Here is an 18,471-nt window from a genome sequence, read left to right on the forward strand (position 1 = left end):
GTGTGTAAACCCAGATATACCCAAGGCCACCAGCTGGAGAGACACACACAGATGCCCTCAGGTGCACTACAGACCCCAAGGACACACACACGGGCCTTCACACATATCCCTGCAAAGTGTGCGCATAGACCATGTCCTTCATGGGCACACTCCCTGCCAGCCTGCTCCTCTCGCAGGCACCTCTTCATCAGCCCCCTGGGGTGGGGCAGTGGGGGAGACCCAGTCCAGGCACTGGGGGCAGGAACAAGAAACAAGGGCAGGACAGAGTGAGCCGGGTGTGGCCCTGGCTGTTTATTCCATGTGTCAGCCCTGGGGGCCCAGCTGGGCCAGGGCAACCCTCTGGGGAGCCTGGCTGACCCTGGCTGGCCTCAGCGGTTTCTTTGGGGTGTGGGTGGACATCAGGGTTAAGGCTGGGGAGGGACAGGAAGTAAAGTGCTTGCAAGGGCCCTGGGGGCTTGGTCCCAGCCACCCTCCCGCTGTGGAGGCTGGCAAGGGTCTGTGCACCCCTGGGCTGTGCAAACGGACTTTCCGGGGCCCACCCAGCTGGGCCTGGGCGAGGGGCACACACAGGCTAGCAGACCCTGCCGATGCCCCCTGCTGGGGAGGCTCCAGCGGGGCCAGGTGGGCCCAGTGGGGGGTGTGTCCGGCCAGAGTTGACTGTCCACTGATTGTCTGCTTGTCTGGTCCGAGGTTGTGGCACTATCGGGGCTGCAGGCCGGCTCCCAGCTCTCCGGGGGCTGCCTGTCCCGCTGCCCCTCACCGGCGGAGCCGCTGCAGCTGCGGGGAGAAGTGGCCCGGGTCAGGGTGGGGGACACGACCACATTCGCCCACCCACTCTCAATGCCCAAGCTGCTCACCTCACTCTCGACCAGGTTCCGTCTATACAGCGCCTCCTTGGCGGCCTCCTAGGGGGTGAAGAAGGAGTCAGCGGGCAGCCCCTGGTGGCCCCGGCCCTGCCCCCACGCCCGCCCGGCTCACCCTGCTGCCGTCATTGCCCAGACGCCGGGCGGCCTCCGTGTAGAACTGTAGCTGGCGCTCCAGCTGGGCCATGTACTCTGAGGGATGGAGGTGGGGGGACATCAGGATGGGGCCCGTGGCCTCCACCCCTCCGCCCACACCCGTCCCTGAGCTCCTACCCCGCCGCATGCCCGGGCCTCCCTGCTCCAGCTGTGCCCGCTGCCACTGGCTGCGCTGCATGATGTCCTGGTACTGCTGTGCCACCTCGGGGGGCACTGGCCGCCGCGCCTGCCTGAGGGCCAGGATCTGGGGTGGGAGGAGAGGATGCAGAGGGAGCTGTGAGGGACCTGCGGACCCCCAGTCCTGCCCCACTGAGCCTCGCAGGGCGGTACCCACCTTCCGCTCCAGACGCTCTTGGTCGAAGGCCAGCACGCTGAGGCTATGCAGGGGCCGTGCTGATCTATGGGGTTGGCGAGGGGTGAGGGGCTGCAGGAACTCCCACCCGCAACCCTGTTAACTCAACAAACACACTGGGCCCCGGGGGACAGTGGGAGACAAGCCAGGCTCCCCCCTGTGTTGCTGAATCCACAACCAGACAGGGACAATGGGTGTACACCCAGGCTACTGTGATGCCAGGTGTCAGGGAGGGCTTCCTGGAGGAGGTGATGGCCAAGCTGGGAATCAAAGGAGTCAGAGCTGGGCAGAGGAGCAAGGAGCAAGTGTGGCCATAGGGGTGCTCAGGGTATTGTAACACAGAGTAGCCAAGAGGCTCGTGAAAACTAAATGTAGCCATGAACCAACCGGAAGAAGTGGGGGGAAAAAAGGCTGGATTATTGACAATGGTCTGATCACAAAAGGTCTTAAAGATCAAGCTGAGGAGTTTAAACTAGATGCTCCAGAAGAGGGGCCAGGAAAGGTTTTGAAGCAGGGGAGAGACATGCTCTAATTTGTGCCTGATGATAAGTTGTCCAGGAGAGGCTGAGATAAGAAGGGCATTCTCTCCAGCACAGCTGGGCCCAGTCACCTACCTGTTCCCTGCCTCCCTTGTAGGAGCAGGTATGGGAGGAGCCTTCCCTTTGGGCCCAGCAACCTGCTTCAGAGGACAGAATCAGTCTTGTGAGTCTCGGCCACCTTGAACCAAGCCCCCCCGTCCCCCCCAGGGCTGCTGATGGGCAGGGGTCTCACTGTGGGCATGGATGCTGGCACGGGGTCGATGACCAGCCACCTCTCTGTCGTGGTCTCCAACTGCTGGGCCGTCAGTGGCTCACGAATCCGAACCATCACCTCCAGCCGCCCCCCTGTGGGCCTGCGACCATCCAGGACCTGATGGGAGTGAGGGGAGGCTGTTAAGAAGCATGCAGTGGGGCTTCCCTGGTGGCTCAGTGGTAAAGAATCCGCCTGCCAATGCAGGAGACATGGGTTCGATCCCTGGTGCGGGAAGATCCCACATGCTGCTCAGCAACTAAGCCCGTGTGCCACAGCTATAGAGCCTGTGCTCTAGAGCCCGGGAGCTGCAACTACTGAGCCCACGCACCTAAACCACTGAAGCCTGTGTGCCCTAGAGCCCGTGCACACAACAAAAGCAGCTACCGCAACGGGAAACCTGCATACCACAACTAGAGAGTGGCCCCCGTGTGCCACAACTAGAGGGAAGCCTGCGCGGCAACGAAGACCCAGCACAGCCAAAATAAATAAATAAGTAAATTAAAATAAAAAAAGCAGCAGCAGGAAGTGGCTAGAGGCTCAGGGCTGGGCTCCAGGACAACCAGAGAAATTTCCAAAATATGAGCCCCCGGGTATGGCTGAGACACCAGCTGCTCTTAATGGAGCAGGGTGCAGAGGGTACTTAGGGCTGGGTAGTGGGGAAGCCTGGTATTTCTGGGGAGGGGCTGTGCCAGCAGAGAGGACCTTCGGGAGGCTCAGGGCAGGGAGCATCTGGTTGAAGTTCGTGAGCGGCACGGCTATACCCAAGTGTTCAGACCAATGTCCATCTCTCACCTCAAGGACCTCTCGGACCTCGCATGCTGTCTCCAGGGCATCCAGTTTCAGCTGGGCTGTGCCCAGGACCCGGTCGGTCTTAAAGAGCCCCCTGTGTGTGAGAGGGGACAGGATGGTTGCTCCTGGGCAGCTCCCCCTCCTCTGGAGCCCAGACAGCACCTGTGGCCCCAGCTCACCCCTTGTGGACCACTTCGAACTTGATGCCTTTGGTCTGGATGGCCCTTCGGAAGCCACGGTGGCTGCGGTTGATGCAGAGCTTGAACTGCTCCTTGAACTCTGCCGGGGGAAAGAGGGAGAGAGGAGGGGCGGGTGGGGTCAGGTTATGGTCTCATGGGCTTTCTGTGGGGAGGGGAGGTGGGGGACTGCTTCCTGCCAGGGCTCACCAGGGGAGTCTGTGTTTTTGATCACGCTGGTCTTGTCTTTCTGAGCTTCTTCCTGTGACCAGACAGGAGGTGAAAAAGCTCAGGGGCTGGGGCCTGCCCTTGAACCCCTGCCGGCCCCACATCCTCCAGGCCTGAGGGGGCTGGAGCCCATCCCCCCTCAGCTCCCCATGTACCACGTTGGGATAGGGGAAGTCGAACCGAACAAAGACATCCAGGTCACCAGGAGACAGCCCTGCGGGAAGACAAGGGTCAGAGTTGGGCAGACAGGTGGACCCCACAGCCCTGCCCCTTGCCTGGTGCCCCCTCACCTGGCGGTGTGGGCAAGCTGATGCCCTTCACGATGAACAGGAGCATGTCGTTGCTGCTGAGGTCAGGGAAGATCCTTCCGGGAGGGAGGGCAGGAGACAGACATCTCAGTGCCACCGTCCTGCCCACCTTCTCGGCCCACCCCCCAGTCTCGTGAGGGTGTCTCAGGTTCCAGGCTTGAGGTTTTTTTTTTTTTTCAGGCTTGAGTTTTAGAACCAGACAGACTACAATTCTCTATCAAGGTCTGCCACTGGCTACCTGTTTAGTCCTTTCATCAGTCTGCACATATTTATTTGGGACCAGCTCTGCACCAGTCAGTGGCCTCACCTTTGTGGGACTGCTTTCCTTGCATAAGATTTCTGGAACCTTCTAGAAGTTTCTGGAATCTTCTAGAATTCACCAAGTGCCCTAGCTGCTGTGGGACCTTCTCTTTCTCTGACAAGGTTTTTTGAGCATCTACTATATGTCAGCCAGTGTCCTCACTGCTGAAAATACAGAGGTAAATGAGGCAGACCACACCTGTGTTCAGGGAGCCCTGATTAGCTAAGTGAACAGATGACCCCTGAATATATAAACAAAACAAAAACAACTCTGCAGAGGATTAAAACACTGGAGAGAGTGGAGTGTGCTTGGGAGGTGCTGCTCCAGACACAGCCATCAAGGAGGGCTTCTCAGGAGAAGTAACATCATAGGTGACCCTGAATGTCAAGAAGAGGTGGCTACAGGGACTTCCCTAACAGTCCAGTGGTTAAGACTTTGAGTTTCTACTGCAGGGGGCATGGGTTTGATCCCTGGTCATGGAATTAGGATCCTGCAGGCCATGCAGTGGAGCTAAAAAAACTTTTAAAAAAGAAAGAGACTGCTACATGGTAATCTGCATAAGAGGGTCTAAGCAGAGGAGACAGCTGGTGCAAAGGTCCTGAGTGGGAACACAGCTGATGTGTCTGACTGACCAAAAAGAAGTCTGTGTAGCAGGGGGTGAGAGAAGTGGGGTGAGTGGGAGGAGATGAGGGGATGACAGGGAGCCAGGCTGTGCAGATGTGGGGGAGCCAGGGTAAGGGGTGCAGATTATCCTAAGTGGTGACGTTAGGTTACCCCAGTGGCCACCCCTAACCTTGTGTAAAAGTGGGAAAAATGACCCCAACTCCCTGGAGTGTGAGATGATGTAACAGGAGCAGGACCCACCTCACCACTCCGTGAGCTTGCCCAGGACTTTGGGATGAGGCCCAGCTCTGCATTCACTAGACTGTCCCCATTTCCAAACGTGTCACTGTCAACACTTGACTGCCATCCTTTACTCACATGGCATGTTTGCCTCAGGACCCTTGCACATGCTCTGCTCCCACCAAACCACCCAAACGCTCCTCCAGAAGGAAGTCCTCTGCTAGCTTCTGGGGAGTGTGAACCCCTCTCCAAAGGGTCAGTGGCAGGGTATAGGGGGCCTTACTTGATGACGCTGAAGGTTCTCTGCTCAAAGCGAGCAGTGGGCGTGGGGAGACCCCGGGCAAAGGCCTGCTTCAGAATCTCCATGCTCCGCTTACAGTCCTCTGCCAGCTTCTCAAATCTGCCAGCGAGAGGGCCCTGCTCAGGTCCCTGGTCCCAGGGGCAGGCTGCGGGGTGCAGGAGTCAGTGGGGCATGGGGGCTGGGCTTCTTACTTGCTGGTTTCAGCGATGTTGCCTAGCTGAGTGAACTGGTTAGAGTGGTTCAGGCACATCTGGGGGAGCAGAAGATAGTGAGGGGAGGGTTGGAGCGGGGCCGTGTGACTGGTGATGACCTGGGCAGGGAAGTCCCCTTCACCTCGTGCTGCTGCCTTATGAGCTTGGTGAGTTCGGCGTAGCGTCGGGCAGACTCCTGAGACAGACCTGGGCCGGGACGCTGGACCAGGGCAAAGTCATCCTTGTTGACGGGGGCGGGCGGCACCTGGGGAGGACGGGGCTTGTGAGGGAGGGGCCTGCTGGACAGCCGTGAGCAGACCCACCCAGGGCTCGGCAGAAACATCACGCCTCCTTCAAGAGGCCTTCCCTGACTACAGCTTCACCCGCAGGCCCTGTTCTTTCTTCTTTCCCAAGGAGAAAAGTAATCCTCAAACAGAAGTGGATGGTCTGTTTCACATGGCACAATTTGTTACCCTGATCTCCAACCCCTCTTCCCTAGTAATGGAGTTCTGGCTGGACACACAGCAGCCCAGCAAGAGACTACATGTCCCAGCCTCCCCTGCAGCTAAGTGTGGCCACATGACTCAGTTCTGGCCAATGGGAGGAAAGTAGAAGTGATGGCAACTCCACATCACGGCCCATAGTCATGATGCAGATAAGGCATCTGCTTATCTGGTCAAAGGTCAATCCACTTTGACCACGTGGACAAGAATGACCTCCTAGGGTGTCACAGAGTAGCAAGATGGAAAGAACCTGGGCCCTGGAGGGCTTTTTTAGAGGTTTCTTTTAGAGACCATAATGCCCTGGGTGTCACATACAGGAAACATAAATGTCTGTCTTATTTTAACCACTGTCTTGGGCGGGGGAGAGGGGTTTGTTACAGCAGTTTAACCTGGACCCTGATAAATACATTCCAAGTCATGCGACTGCTAAGTGGCAGAAGTCCGAAGGGTGAGGGCCTGGGAAGGTCCAGAAGGCCTAGAGGGTTCACCTTGGTGATGTCCACAGGCAGCCCGTTGCGTGAGGCCTCCAGCATGGGCTCCAGCCCCTTGGCCTGGCGCAGGTGCATCTTGGCGCCCTCCACGTCGTTCTTCTGCTTGGCTCGCAGCGCAGCCTGCAGGAGCTGCTTCTTGCGGCCCTCCAGGAAGGCCAGCTGCTGCTGGGCTGTGGGTACAGGGGCGTCTGCAGGTGCCGCCCCACCCACAGCCAGGCAATCGGCTGCCCAGGTGGGGAGCGGCGTACCTACCTCTGGTGGATGTGCCTTTGGGGGCTGCTTTGGCTATGGGGGCAGATCCTGACGGGGGTGCCTTTGAAGGTGGGGCTTTGGGCTGGGCTGTGGGGGCTGCAGGGCTGCTGAGCTGCAGAGGGATGGAGAGCAAGTCAGAGCTTTCCCAGCACCTGTGATGAGTCTGCTGCCCACAGGGTTGAGGCCTGACAGCGACAACACTGACCATCTCAGTGTCTATTTCCTCAGCACTGAACACAAAACTGTTCACACTAAACCTTGGCAGCAGCCCCAGGAGGTAGGGATTAGGACTGTGCTCGCTGTACAGAGGAGCCTGAAGTTCAGAGGGCAAGATGACTTGCCCGTGGCCTCATGGCCAGGAAGTTGCAGGCCCCGATGTGCAGCCGGTTCTTCCTGGCTCAAGGCCAGGACTGCTGGGGCTTTGCTTTGCTGCCAGGCCACTCCCCTGCCTCACCCCGAGGCCCTGGCCCCTCACACCTTCTTAGGCTCCTCGTCCTCTTCATCCTCAGGGCCTTCGTCCTGGTTGGCCAGCTTCATGGCGGTCTCCAGGACCCCCACCAGGCTCTGCTGGGTGGGCTCGGTGGCCTCCAGGCCCTGGATCGGGGGAAAGCCTAGGTGGCCAGTTGGGACCCAGTCAGGAGGGTGAGGCCCACACTATAATGATTGAGACACAGGTGCTTCCCCTGCTAAGGAGCCTCAGGCCTTTGAATCTATGTGGGTTGGCCAAAAAGTCTGTTCTGGTTTTTAAACCCTGAACAAACTTTTTGGCCAACACAATACTTTGCGTTTTCTCAGTTCTTTCTTTTATTTGTGGAGAGGTGGGATGGGCTGCACTGTGAGGCATGTGGGATCTTACTTCCCCAACCAGAGATCGAACCCACGCCCCCTGCAGAGGAAGCGCGAAGCCAGAGAACAGGACTGCCAGGGAAGTCCCTGCCCTGAATCTACTCTGAATGCAAGAAAGGAGCTGCTGCTGGTTTCGTGGAGATGTCCGACAATCCTAACCTCCCTTTTTGCTCTCAGCTCCTCTTGCCTGACCCTGGCCGGGCCATGATCAGACTCCAACAAGCAAGCACCATGTGAGGCGGTGTGCTGGGCGTAAGAGGTGGCCCTGGGCCTGGAGGGACTCCTGGGGGACCAACAGGCAGAGCTGTACTTGCTCTCATGGTGGACACACAGGCAGCTCTGAGATCCCAGAAGACACCTCCAACCCACCGGCGGGGGTGACGGGAAGCTGGGGAGCTATCTGTAAAACTGAGAGCTGATGACCAGGAAGGAGTGAGTCAAAGAAGAAATGACCAGGGCCTTCCCTAGTGATTCAGTGGTAAAGAATCCGTCTGCCAAAGCAAGAGACATGGGTTTGATCCCTGATCCGGGAAGATCCCACATGCTGTGAAGAAACTAAGCCCCAATGCCACAATGTCTGAGCCTGAGTTCTAGAGCTCAAGCCGCAACTACTGAAGCCCACATGCCTTAGAGCCTGTGCTCTGCAACAGGAGAAGCGACGGTAATGAGGCCTGTGTACCACAACTGGAGAGTAGCCCCTGCTCGCTGCAACTAGAGAAAAGCCTATGCAACAACAAACACCCAGCACAGCCAAAAATAAATATATAATGTTTTAAAATAAATAAATGACCAGACAGTGGTGGGCTGGTGAACAGACTCTTCAGATAAAACCTCCTAATTTTTAGTGTTCGCCAATTTCTGTGGTGTAAACATTCCCATGGTAAATGATTTTAAGGTACCGTTGTCTAAGAAGCTTGCAGAATTTCTGAAGGTGCAGCCGTCAGCTCCCTGTGACTGGAGAGCTGGAGGGAACAGCACCTGTAAAGGCTCAGAGGTTGGTGGGGTGGGGCTGGGGGCAGGGCCTACCTGGAGGCACGGGCAGCTCCGCCACGTCCACCGCCCGGCCAGCCTTGTGGGCTCGAATGGCGTCTTGGTATTGCTGCAGGAAACACAGGTGTCAGGGCTTCCTGGACAAGGTCTCTAGGGGTGGCCACCCGCCTACTTGGGTCTCCATGCACCTTGACGATGCGCTCATGCATGCGAGCCTTCCGCTGGTCCCCCTTGGTCTTGGCTTGAGCCGCAGCCACATGGTACCGCTCCATCCGCTGCTCTAGTGCCTCCAGGAGGGTCTTCGGGGGTGGAGGAGCCTCTGGGCCAGACCAGAGGGTAGAGTTAAGGGCCCTGGTGAGGGAAGACTGTCTTGCTCCAGCCGGCCCACCCCACAGGGTCCCAGGAGCGTACCTGGCGTGGAGGGCACCACAGCAGGAGCTGGAGACTGCACAGGTGGTGACGGTGGGCCCTGGGGCAGCTGGTCTAGGGGTAGAGAGGTCCAGTCCAGTGGGGGGCTTACTTGTGGCCGCCCTTCCCCCGACCAGGTTAGTCTGGCCTGACGCTGGGGTCCCCGGGGACCCCCTGACCGAAGGGGCGGCAGCATCAGCAAGAATGTCCTGGAGACCTCCAGCAGTCCTGGAGGATGGGCAGGGTGGGGTCCTCACCAGGTGGAGGGGGCAGGCGCGACAGGTCCACAGGCTCCCCCCGGCTCAGGGCCTCCAAGACAGCATCAAAGCTCTGGGAGAAGGAAGATCAGGGGACGAGGCTGCAGCTGGGAGCTAGGACCCCACGGGGAGCCTCCACGACCTGCCACAAGGCAGATGACTCCTCACTCTGTCCCTTCCTTTGCAGCATCTTTTTAAAATGTTTATTTTTGGCTGTTCTGTGACCAGGGATTGAACCTACTCCCCTTGCAGTGGAAGTGCAGACTGATCTGGTGGTCAGTCTCTGGACCACCAGGGAAGTCCCTCTGCGGTATCTTGCTCAAGCCTCCTCCAGACATTTATGCCCATTTCACAGAGAGGGTAAACTGAGGCTTCAGGAGGCGCAGCAAACTATAGTCACGGAGTGACTGGGATTCAAATCTGGGTCTGTCTGACTTCAGAGCCCCTGTTCTTTGCTATCACACAATGTCAGAAGCATCCTGTCCTCTACCTCCAACCCTGACCCCTCTGGACGCACCTTGGCCACACGGAAGTGTTTGGCGGCAGTGGCGGTGTCTCCCTGCTGCTTGGCGTGGAGGGCAGCCAGCTTGTACTCACGCTGGCGGCTCTGCAACTGGGCCAGGGGGCCAGGGCTGCAAGGACCTGGGAGAGGGAATGGCACACAAGCTATTTCTACTTAATTCTCACAACAAAGGCCCACCTTAGAGACTTGAGAATTGAGGCTGAGAGGGGATGCTGTTTCCCTGAATCACACAGCCTGAAGAAGGCATAGTGAGGACTCAACCCTATGACTGTCAGTCTCTAGAGCCTATGCTATTTTGTCCCCAAGAAAATTCTGGAAAACTTTCTGTACTCTTACACGTTTTTAAGTTGACATCTAAAACTTCTCATTTTGAGTTGAGAAAGTGGCAATGGCTGTTGTTCCTAGTGTCTTCAAATACTGACATTTGATAAAGAAAATCATCACACTAAATCAAATGGGCAGGCTCTTTTAAATCAAATGTATCCTAACTACCATGGTGATTTGAAACTCACCAATATTTCCCTTTTCATTTTTTCAGATTGTGGTAAAATACACACAATATAAAATTTACCATCTTAGCCCTTTATAAGTATACAGTTCAGTGGCATTAAGGACATTCACGTTGTTTTACAACCATCACCAACATCCAACTCCAGCACTCTCTCATCTTTCCCAACTGGAACTCTGTCCTCATTAAACACTAACTCCCCATCCCCCTCCCCCAGCCCCTGACACCCACTGGTCTACTTTTTGTCTCTGGGAACTTGACTCCCCAGGGGCCCCCATAAGTGAAATCATACAGTATTTGTCCCTTTGTGACTGGCTTATTTCACGCAGCGTAATGTCTTCAGGGTTCATCCGTGCTGTAGCGTGTGTCAGAATTTCCTTCCCTTTTCAGGGTGAATAATATTCCATTATATGGACGGACCACATTTGTTTAATCCATTTACAGGTATACCTCTTAGACAGTATAGGTTTGGTTCCAGATCACCTCAATAAAGCAATTGTTGTAATAAAGTGAGTCACTCAGGTTTTTTTGGTGTCCCAGTACATATAAAAGTTACTACACTATATTGCAGTCTATGAAATATGCAATAGCATTATGACTAAAAAAACAATGTACATACTTTAATACAAGAAAATTTTATTGTTCCACAGGGTAACTAAGCCCATGCACTGCAACTACTGTGCCTGAACACCCTAGAGCCCATGCTCTGCAACGAGAGTCGCCACTCCAAGGAGAAACCTGCTCACCGCAACTAGAGAAAGCCCATGTGCGGCAACGAAGGCCCAGTGCAGCCAAAGATAAATAACTCATTAAATTTAAAAAAATTTATTGTTAAAAAATGCTAACTACCACCTGAGCCTGCAGCAAACCGTAGCAGTGACACCAAAAATCACTGATTACAGATCCCCATGACAAATATAATAATAATGAAAAACCTTGAAACACTTTGAGAATTGCCAAAATGTGACAGAGAGACACAAAGTGAGCAAAGTGAGCAAACGTTGTTGGAAAAATGGCGCCAACAGACTGGCTCAAACTACAGTTATCACAAACTGATTTGTAAAAAAAAAATCACAATAATCTGTGAATTGCAATAAAGCAAAGCTGAAGAAAACCAGGTGTGCTTTATCTGTCAATACAAACTGGACACATGGAATATTCTGGGATTGACCAGGGATCGAACATGTGTCCTCTGCATTGGCAAACGGATTTCCAACCACAGGACCGTGAAGTCCTACTTTTTAAATATATGCCAGGGTTCACATTGAGCAATTGGGAACTTCAGATCTTCCCTTATTTACATACACGTTTCTGGCAGAATTGTATCCTAACATGATGCATTTGGGTACTCGAGTCTTTTTTTAACACCTCATTGTACATTTAAATGTACCTTTCTGCAGTGTATCAGCAAAGTTGGGAAACAGGATTAAATGGCTTTTTAAACACTATATTAGATACAGCTTCAAATAATATGCCTAATATGTTCTTAGGAGAAGTATTCTTAAATTGAAATCAGTAAGTACAATTGTTGGGATAAAAAATAAAATACAATAGATACACCACCCACCACCCAGATATACATCCTAGAAACACCTGGAAAACAGTACCAAGTACCTGTTGTACTTTTTCAGACTGATAACTGGACTCACTGCTTTGTTTTGGTGGACTTGCCTGAGAAGGTGTCCAATTTGAAGCAAAACAACTTGACATTTTTTTTAATTGAGGTATAATTAATTTACAATGTTGTGTTAATTTCAGGTGTATAGAAACCTGATTCATTTATTTATATACATAAGTAAATGTTCTTTCTCAGATTTTTTCCATTATAGGTTATTACTTTGTAATAACCTATAATGTATTTATCTACTGTATAGCATAAGTTCCCTGGGCTAGACAGTAGATCCTTGGTTTTTCTGGAACTATTTAATATATAGTAAGGTGTATCTGTTAATCCCAAGCTCCTAATTTATCTCCCCCTGCCCAATATCTTGACATTTCTCAATGTGGACCATTTTTAAAGTCTTTATTGAATTTGTCACAATATTGCTTCTGTTTTATGTCTTAGTTTTCTGGTCCCGAGGCATGTGGGAGCTTAGCTCCCACAGCTGAGATTGAACCTGCTCCCGCTGCATTGGAAGGCAAAGTCTTAACCACTGGACCGCCAGGGAAGTCCTGTAACACCCTGACATTTCATTGGCTTTATCTCCTGCCATGGCAAGTCCCTCTCAGTATTAAAAATTTTTTTATTTTGGGGCAGAATTACTGTTGGAATTATTTTTTGCACAAAACTGAGCCAATCTTAACTGTATCGAGCTTTTTTGATAGATAATTTTGATATACTAAGAGTAAAACTATATTGGCAAGGCAGCGCTTGTTGACAAGGTGGGGGCCGGGTCCACCCCCTAGCACTTAGCTCCTGTTTCCTTGTTCATTCTTTCCCTACTTTCCTTTTTTGTTTTTAACGTGCAAAGAAACCTGCTTCACATCAGTCAAATAGATGGGAAGAGACAGTCTTACAGATGTCACGTGATTCTCAGGGTCCCTGCGCAGCTATATACAAAGAAATCCCATTATGAAAAACTGTTGGTGATTTCAGCTGAGAATCTCAGGTCACAACTTCCAATGGTCATCCTTGAGCTTTACTAAAAACAAAAGCTTAGAAACCAGCTTGGCTGAAGCACTCAGCGACTAGGGGTTCACTTTCTGAACCTCAGGCCAGCATTTGGAGTATCTCCTTTATATATGTGCTGCCGAAGCGAGCACTGGAGTATCTCCTTTGGTTTGCCCCATTTTCTTTTCTTAAGGTGGTGGAAGGGGAGGTTAGGGGAAGGAAAACTTCTTGGGAGGTGTGTTCTCCAGCAAGTGAGTTTCAGGAACGATGGACAAGCTGAGGGCTTGGGAACTGTTCACTTAGTACTCTATGGGTGGGGGCCTTCCCTGGTTGTCCAGTGGTTAAGAATCTGCCTGCCAGTGCAGGAGATATGGGGTCGATCCCTGGTCTTGGGAAGATCCCACTTGCCATGGAGCAACTATGCCTGTGAGCCACAACTATGGAGCTTGTGTTCTAGAGTCCTCGAGGTGCAACTACTGAGCCTTGCACTCAGAGCCCATGCTCTGCAACAAAAGAAGCCACCACAATAAGAGGTCTGTGCACCACAAGAAGAGTAACCCTCGTTGCAACTAGAGAAAGCCTGAAGCAGCAATGAAGACCCAACACAGCCATAAATAAATAAAATAAAAATAAACAAATCTTTAAAAAAGAAAAAAACTCTAAGGGGAATTCCCTGGTGGTCCAGTGGTTAGGACTTTGCACTTTCACTGCTGGGACCTGCGTTCAGTCTCTGGTCGGGAAACTAAGATCCTGCAAGCCACATGGCACACCCAAACCAAAACCAAACCAAAAAACCATAATGTTGTTCAGTTCTAAAAAGGAATGGAGTTCTGACACATGCTGCAACATTTTGTTAACTGAAGGAAGCCAGACACAGGAAGACAAATAGTGGATGATTCTATTTACGTGAAATATCTATAAGAGGCAAATCCAGTAGAACAGAGGTTCCTAGGGACTGGGCCAGGGAGAATGGGGAGTTAGTGCTGCATAGGGGAGATGAAAAAGTTTTGGAAATTGATAGAGGTGGTGGTTGCACAATATCATGAAAGTGATAACTATCACTCAATTGCATGTTGAAAAATAGTTAAACGGCAAATGTTTTGTTAAATATATTTTATAGCTACCACAGACAGAAAACTTCTCTTGTGAGCCTGTGTTCCCCTTGGAAAGTGGGATCTTGGCAGAGAAAGGTGTTAAAAATATCTAAAAATCAGTGCATAAAAAATAAAATAAAATAAAAATCAGTGCAGGCACGGTACCCTCCCCCACCAAAGAGCCAGCCACTAAATGAATACCACCCCCTCATCAACCCACATCAGCCAGCCCTGCCTGTGGCCTACCTGGGGGCGGCTGGGGTTTAGCGGAGACCAGGGATGATGATGGAGCAGTGGAAGGAGGACTCTCCATGATGACCCGGGGATCTGGGGCCAGCGGGTTCAGAGGGGCCGGCGGGATGGGTGCAGGTGTGTGGCTGGGCGTGGCCACTGGACCCTTCCCCACAGCCACAGGTGGTGGGATGTCCCCTTCATCGATGGCTTTGCCTTTCCGGACCGAGGCCAGCAGGTTTTCAAGTGTCTGGGAGAAGGTGTGAACGTGGGTTTGGGAGGAGCCTGGAGCTGGGTGCCAGAGGCAGTGGTGAGGACCTGGTTACCCTCTTGTCTGCCCACTCACCTTAAGCCCCCGGTCGTAGCGCCGCATCTTGGCACTGTCTCCAGCTTGCCTAGCGCTTTCGATCGCGGTCTGGTAGAGGGCCAGCCTCTCCTGCAAGGTGGCCTCCAGCCCTGGGCTGGGCGTTGTGGCCTTTGGCTGCGGGAGGGGCCAGGTGCACGGTATGGGTGGTGACCCCTCTCTCAGGTCCACCCTGACAGCCTCCTGGGTTGAGTACCTACTGTATACCAGGTGTGTTGCCCCCTGTAACCCCGAAGGGGCAGAAATCATTGCCCATCTCCCAGGGTGGAGAACTGGGGATCAGAGGCACCCCACTACCTGTGCGAGGTTCCGTGGTTGAGAGGGGAGGAGGGAGGCCTTGAACCCTGGGCTGCATGGACCAGTGTTGTCAGGGGTATACCTGGGCCACAGGAGGGTGGGACTCTGAAGCCTTCTGTTCCTCCCCAAGGACCTCATTCAGTTCCGCCTGCAGGGACACACGGCCGGGGGCCAGTCGTGAGGGCCTACTGGATGGACAACAATGGGAGGGAGGTCTCCTACTCCGCCCCGGGCACTCACCAGCAGGTCATCATCAGCTTCCACGTCCTCCTCATCTGTTCCCTCCTCTTCATCCTCATCCGGGTCTCTCATGCATAAGCTGGCCATCTTCTCAATGGCTTCCATGGGCAGGGGACCTGGAGGGAAGGGGAGGCCCCAGTTGAACCAGGATCCTTCACGAGTCCCCAGCCTCCTGTCCCATTCACCCATGGCCATGAAAATTAGGGGAGCAGGCAATGGGCAGTATGTCTTCCTCTCCTGGCTCTTCCATGGCACCCCACTGTCCTTGGGCCAGCAGGCATGATCCTACTCCCTGTCGATCCCCCTGGCCTCATCTCTCCCTTGACAAGCCTGAGTTGGAACCCCAGATCTGCAACTTTCTCACTCTGGGACCCTGGGCAAGTCGCTTCACCTCCCTAGGCCTTAGTCTTCCCATCTGTTAGATGGGGGCAATAACAGTCTCTCCCCCACCATAGACTGCAGGGCCTAAAGGTAAATGCAGCCCTTAGAACAGCACCCTGTCAGTGTTTTGTTGTTCATGTAACTCTTATTATTCACGGCACCCATGTTCTATAAAGCTGGAATTAGTGAATAATGAACCACCTGGCCCTGAAGGAAATACAGCAATAGGTTCCCATGAGCCTCTGGGCACAACATCGTTGTCAAACAGGCAATATATATCCTTGTTTTATGTGTGTTTCTACTTAAAGACACCTTCGTTAATATATATTGTTGATTCACTAACATGGAACTTGAGGCCAACAGTACTATAACTAATGCCTGAATGAAGCTCATTTACAGTTCAGTTCAGTCGCTCAGCCATGTCAGACTCTTTGAGACCCCATGAATCGCAGCACGCCAGGCCTCCCTGTCCGTCACCAACTCCCAGAGTCCACCAAAACCCATGTCCATCGAGTCGGTGATGCCATCCAGCCATCTCATCTACAAGGTACATCCTAGTCTTCTCACGCTAAGGAACAGGAAACAGCACTCTGGCACTGCGCTTGGGGACCACGTGGATCCGCAAAACCAACAAAAAGCACAAACATGAGAAAAGCGTGACATTCCATAGACCAAGAAAAGGACACTATTTATGCGCTGAGACGAGAAGGCAGAGTGTCGCCTCGGCAGGGAACAGGCACACTGGGTGACTCAAACTTTTGGCAGCTCCATGCATGTCTGTGAATGACTGCAGAAGTGCACCAAGCAACTGATTTGGAGGTTACAAATAAATTTAAACCAATAGATGAATTCACAAACTCGGAATCCGTAGCTAACAAGGATCAACTGCATTAGCTATACAATGTAAAGGTTCCGTGTGCCCAAGTTCCAGCCCCACTTGACCACTGCAGAGTCCCCTGCCCCCTACCACCTCTTCCAGGGCCTGTGCACAAACTGTGACTCACCTCCTCCCCCACTCTTCACCTGGCCCTCCCCATTGCAGGTGCCTCCTCCTGGAATCCCAGTCCAGCTCACAGGTCTCCCCCAATCCCAGCCCTGATCATAGAACCATGGGTTGAGGACATGCCACATCCATTATTGGTCATTATTCCCATTTTACAGACAGGGAAACTGAGCCCCATAGAGTTGCTAAAACTCAGCAAGTCACACAGCCAGTTAGTTGCAGAAGTGGGACTTGAATCCTCATTTTGGGGCCAAAGCCAATCGCTTAACTCTTCCCCAGACTGAGGTTGCCAGGCGGACAAGGACCTTCTCTGTCTTCATACTCTCATCGCCTCAGTGCCCAGCTCCAAACAGGAGCTCAGAAAATGTTCAGGGGTGTACTGAGAGTCTCACCTTTGCCTTTAAGCTTCTCCAAGGCTTGGGGCTGGCCTCCCACCAAGGCCAAGAACTCAGCCTCCAGTTCCTCATCGTTAACTCCATCTTCAGGGATCATCAGGCCATCTGGGGAGAGGTCAACTAGCAGGCCCAGCTGTGGGAACAATGGGGGTTCAGTCATACCATGGGATGCACCCCAGGTAGCTAGAGGCAGCTATGATGGACCTGGAGCCTGCTGGGGAGGAACCCAGGGCTCCTGGGGAAAGCCAATCAGCTGGAACAGGCCCCAGACACAACAGGTGTCTCAAGATGGGCCAAGTCACTCCTCTGGCACAGATCAACATGGGGCAAAGGGCAGGTAGAGAGAGATCCAACTGCCTGCTCTGAGCCCACACCTGTGATGTGTTGCTAGCCAAGTTCAGTGGTGAAATAAGGCCCTACACCCTTCCCCAAAGCAAAGTCACTCTGCACAACTGGGTTTTTCCATTCCAGCATCTTCAGCAGAGGGAGCTATGCAGGAAGGCTGGAGGTGTCAAGAGTAAAAGGAAGCACAGACAGTGCTGAAGTTGGAAGTGAGGTCTTGGCTGTGTGACACACCTGTCTTCCTATCCTATCCTTGCTAATGACCAACCATGATGTGACAATATTAGGCTGAGTACACAAATTACGCCCCCTTTCTTTGGGTCAAAAATGGCCAAGTATCGGCAATCATACATACATGGCTCCATCTAATAGTAATGATGATGACACCATTTATTGAGCGCAATGTTCTAGCACTTTCTGTAAACTATCTCAATGAATTTTCACAACTATCCTGTGAAATGCACTCTTAAGGCCTCCATTGTACAGAAGAGAAAACTGAGGCTTAGAGGTGTGAAGCCAAGTATCCAATATGCAGAAGCCCAGAGGGAACTTCAGGTCAGCCAGACTAATGCCTGGGCACTAAGTTTTGGCCTGAGCTCCTTCCATCAAAGCTGAGAAAAATCAAACTCTCCCAGTGCCTAGGAAAAAGGTAATGAGACAGGGAGAAGGGGCCCAACCACAATTCTGTGGGCTCATGGCAGGCAGTCTGGATTTGCCCTTAGCTCTGGCCAAGCAGTTGATCCCTCTGACCTTGGACAGGTGTCTTCGCCTCTCTGGGCCTCAGTATCCTCATCAGTACAATGGGGATAAAAAAGTATGACCTGGCCAAGCTGATGCGAGGGTTACGAATGCTCAGTCCAGGAAAGCCATAACTGTTTTTCTTACCCCAGGTTCGAGGCCTTCCCCTCCCCGACTGGCGTTGCTACTGCAACAGGTGGCCCTGAGCCCTGGGCGGGGCTCCAGGAGCTGGGAAGCCCGGGCCAACAGGCCTTACGGTGGGGGTCGAACCTAACCTAGGGGGCGGGGACGCGGGATCACCTGGGACTGGAGAGCAGGTTCCCTTGGGGGGTGGGGCCCTCCCTTGAACGTATGACAAGGGTGGGATGGGATACCTCGGCGGGGCCATGGGATACAGACTCACCTGGCGGGCGGTGGCGGCGCCTCGGCCCGGGGGTCCCGGGGGTCCCTTCCTCTTGTGCATCTTCCTGGCTGGCTACTCGGACCACTGGACCCCTGGCCTGGCCTTGCCCTGCCTCCTCCCCCGGGGCCTATGGCCGCGCACGCGCCCTTCCTGAGTCCCACGCCCCTTGTCGGCGCCCCGAGACCGCCGACCCCACGCCCTCGGCCCCCAGGTGGCTGCCCCACTTCCGCCTCGGCCCTCGGGCGCCGCGGCACCGGAGCGCAGCCACTGGACTTGCCGGGCCCACAACAGAGA

At 53.4% G+C, this 18,471-nt stretch overlaps 1 protein-coding gene across 2 annotated transcripts; it reads right to left on the minus strand.

Moving 5' to 3' along the window:
* Nucleotides 1–257: 257 nt before the first annotated feature.
* Nucleotides 258–18,468, minus strand: CC2D1A (coiled-coil and C2 domain containing 1A). Of its 2 annotated transcripts, none has more exons than XM_061150123.1 (29): nt 18,178–18,468; nt 16,692–16,827; nt 14,916–15,031; nt 14,758–14,823; nt 14,361–14,495; nt 14,030–14,264; nt 9,565–9,689; nt 9,048–9,120; nt 8,794–8,865; nt 8,571–8,701; nt 8,419–8,491; nt 7,024–7,157; nt 6,547–6,658; nt 6,292–6,464; nt 5,443–5,565; nt 5,301–5,359; nt 5,092–5,208; nt 3,647–3,720; nt 3,512–3,570; nt 3,339–3,390; nt 3,132–3,231; nt 2,956–3,046; nt 2,143–2,280; nt 1,986–2,047; nt 1,354–1,417; nt 1,137–1,263; nt 979–1,055; nt 858–905; nt 258–777 (listed from the first exon to the last, which is right to left on the minus strand). In XM_061150123.1, exons 1-29 carry the CDS (start codon nt 18,235–18,237, stop codon nt 757–759), a joined length of 2,853 nt encoding a protein of 950 aa, XP_061006106.1. In that variant the 5' UTR covers nt 18,238–18,468; the 3' UTR covers nt 258–756. The 2 variants fall into 2 exon arrangements, with proteins under 2 accessions (XP_061006106.1, XP_061006105.1); XM_061150122.1 differs by having other exon boundaries at nt 1,986–2,050.
* Between the last annotated feature and the right edge of the window lie 3 nt (nt 18,469–18,471).

This window comes from Dama dama, chromosome 9 (assembly GCF_033118175.1).
Source record: "Dama dama isolate Ldn47 chromosome 9, ASM3311817v1, whole genome shotgun sequence".
Lineage (NCBI taxonomy): Eukaryota > Metazoa > Chordata > Mammalia > Artiodactyla > Cervidae > Dama > Dama dama.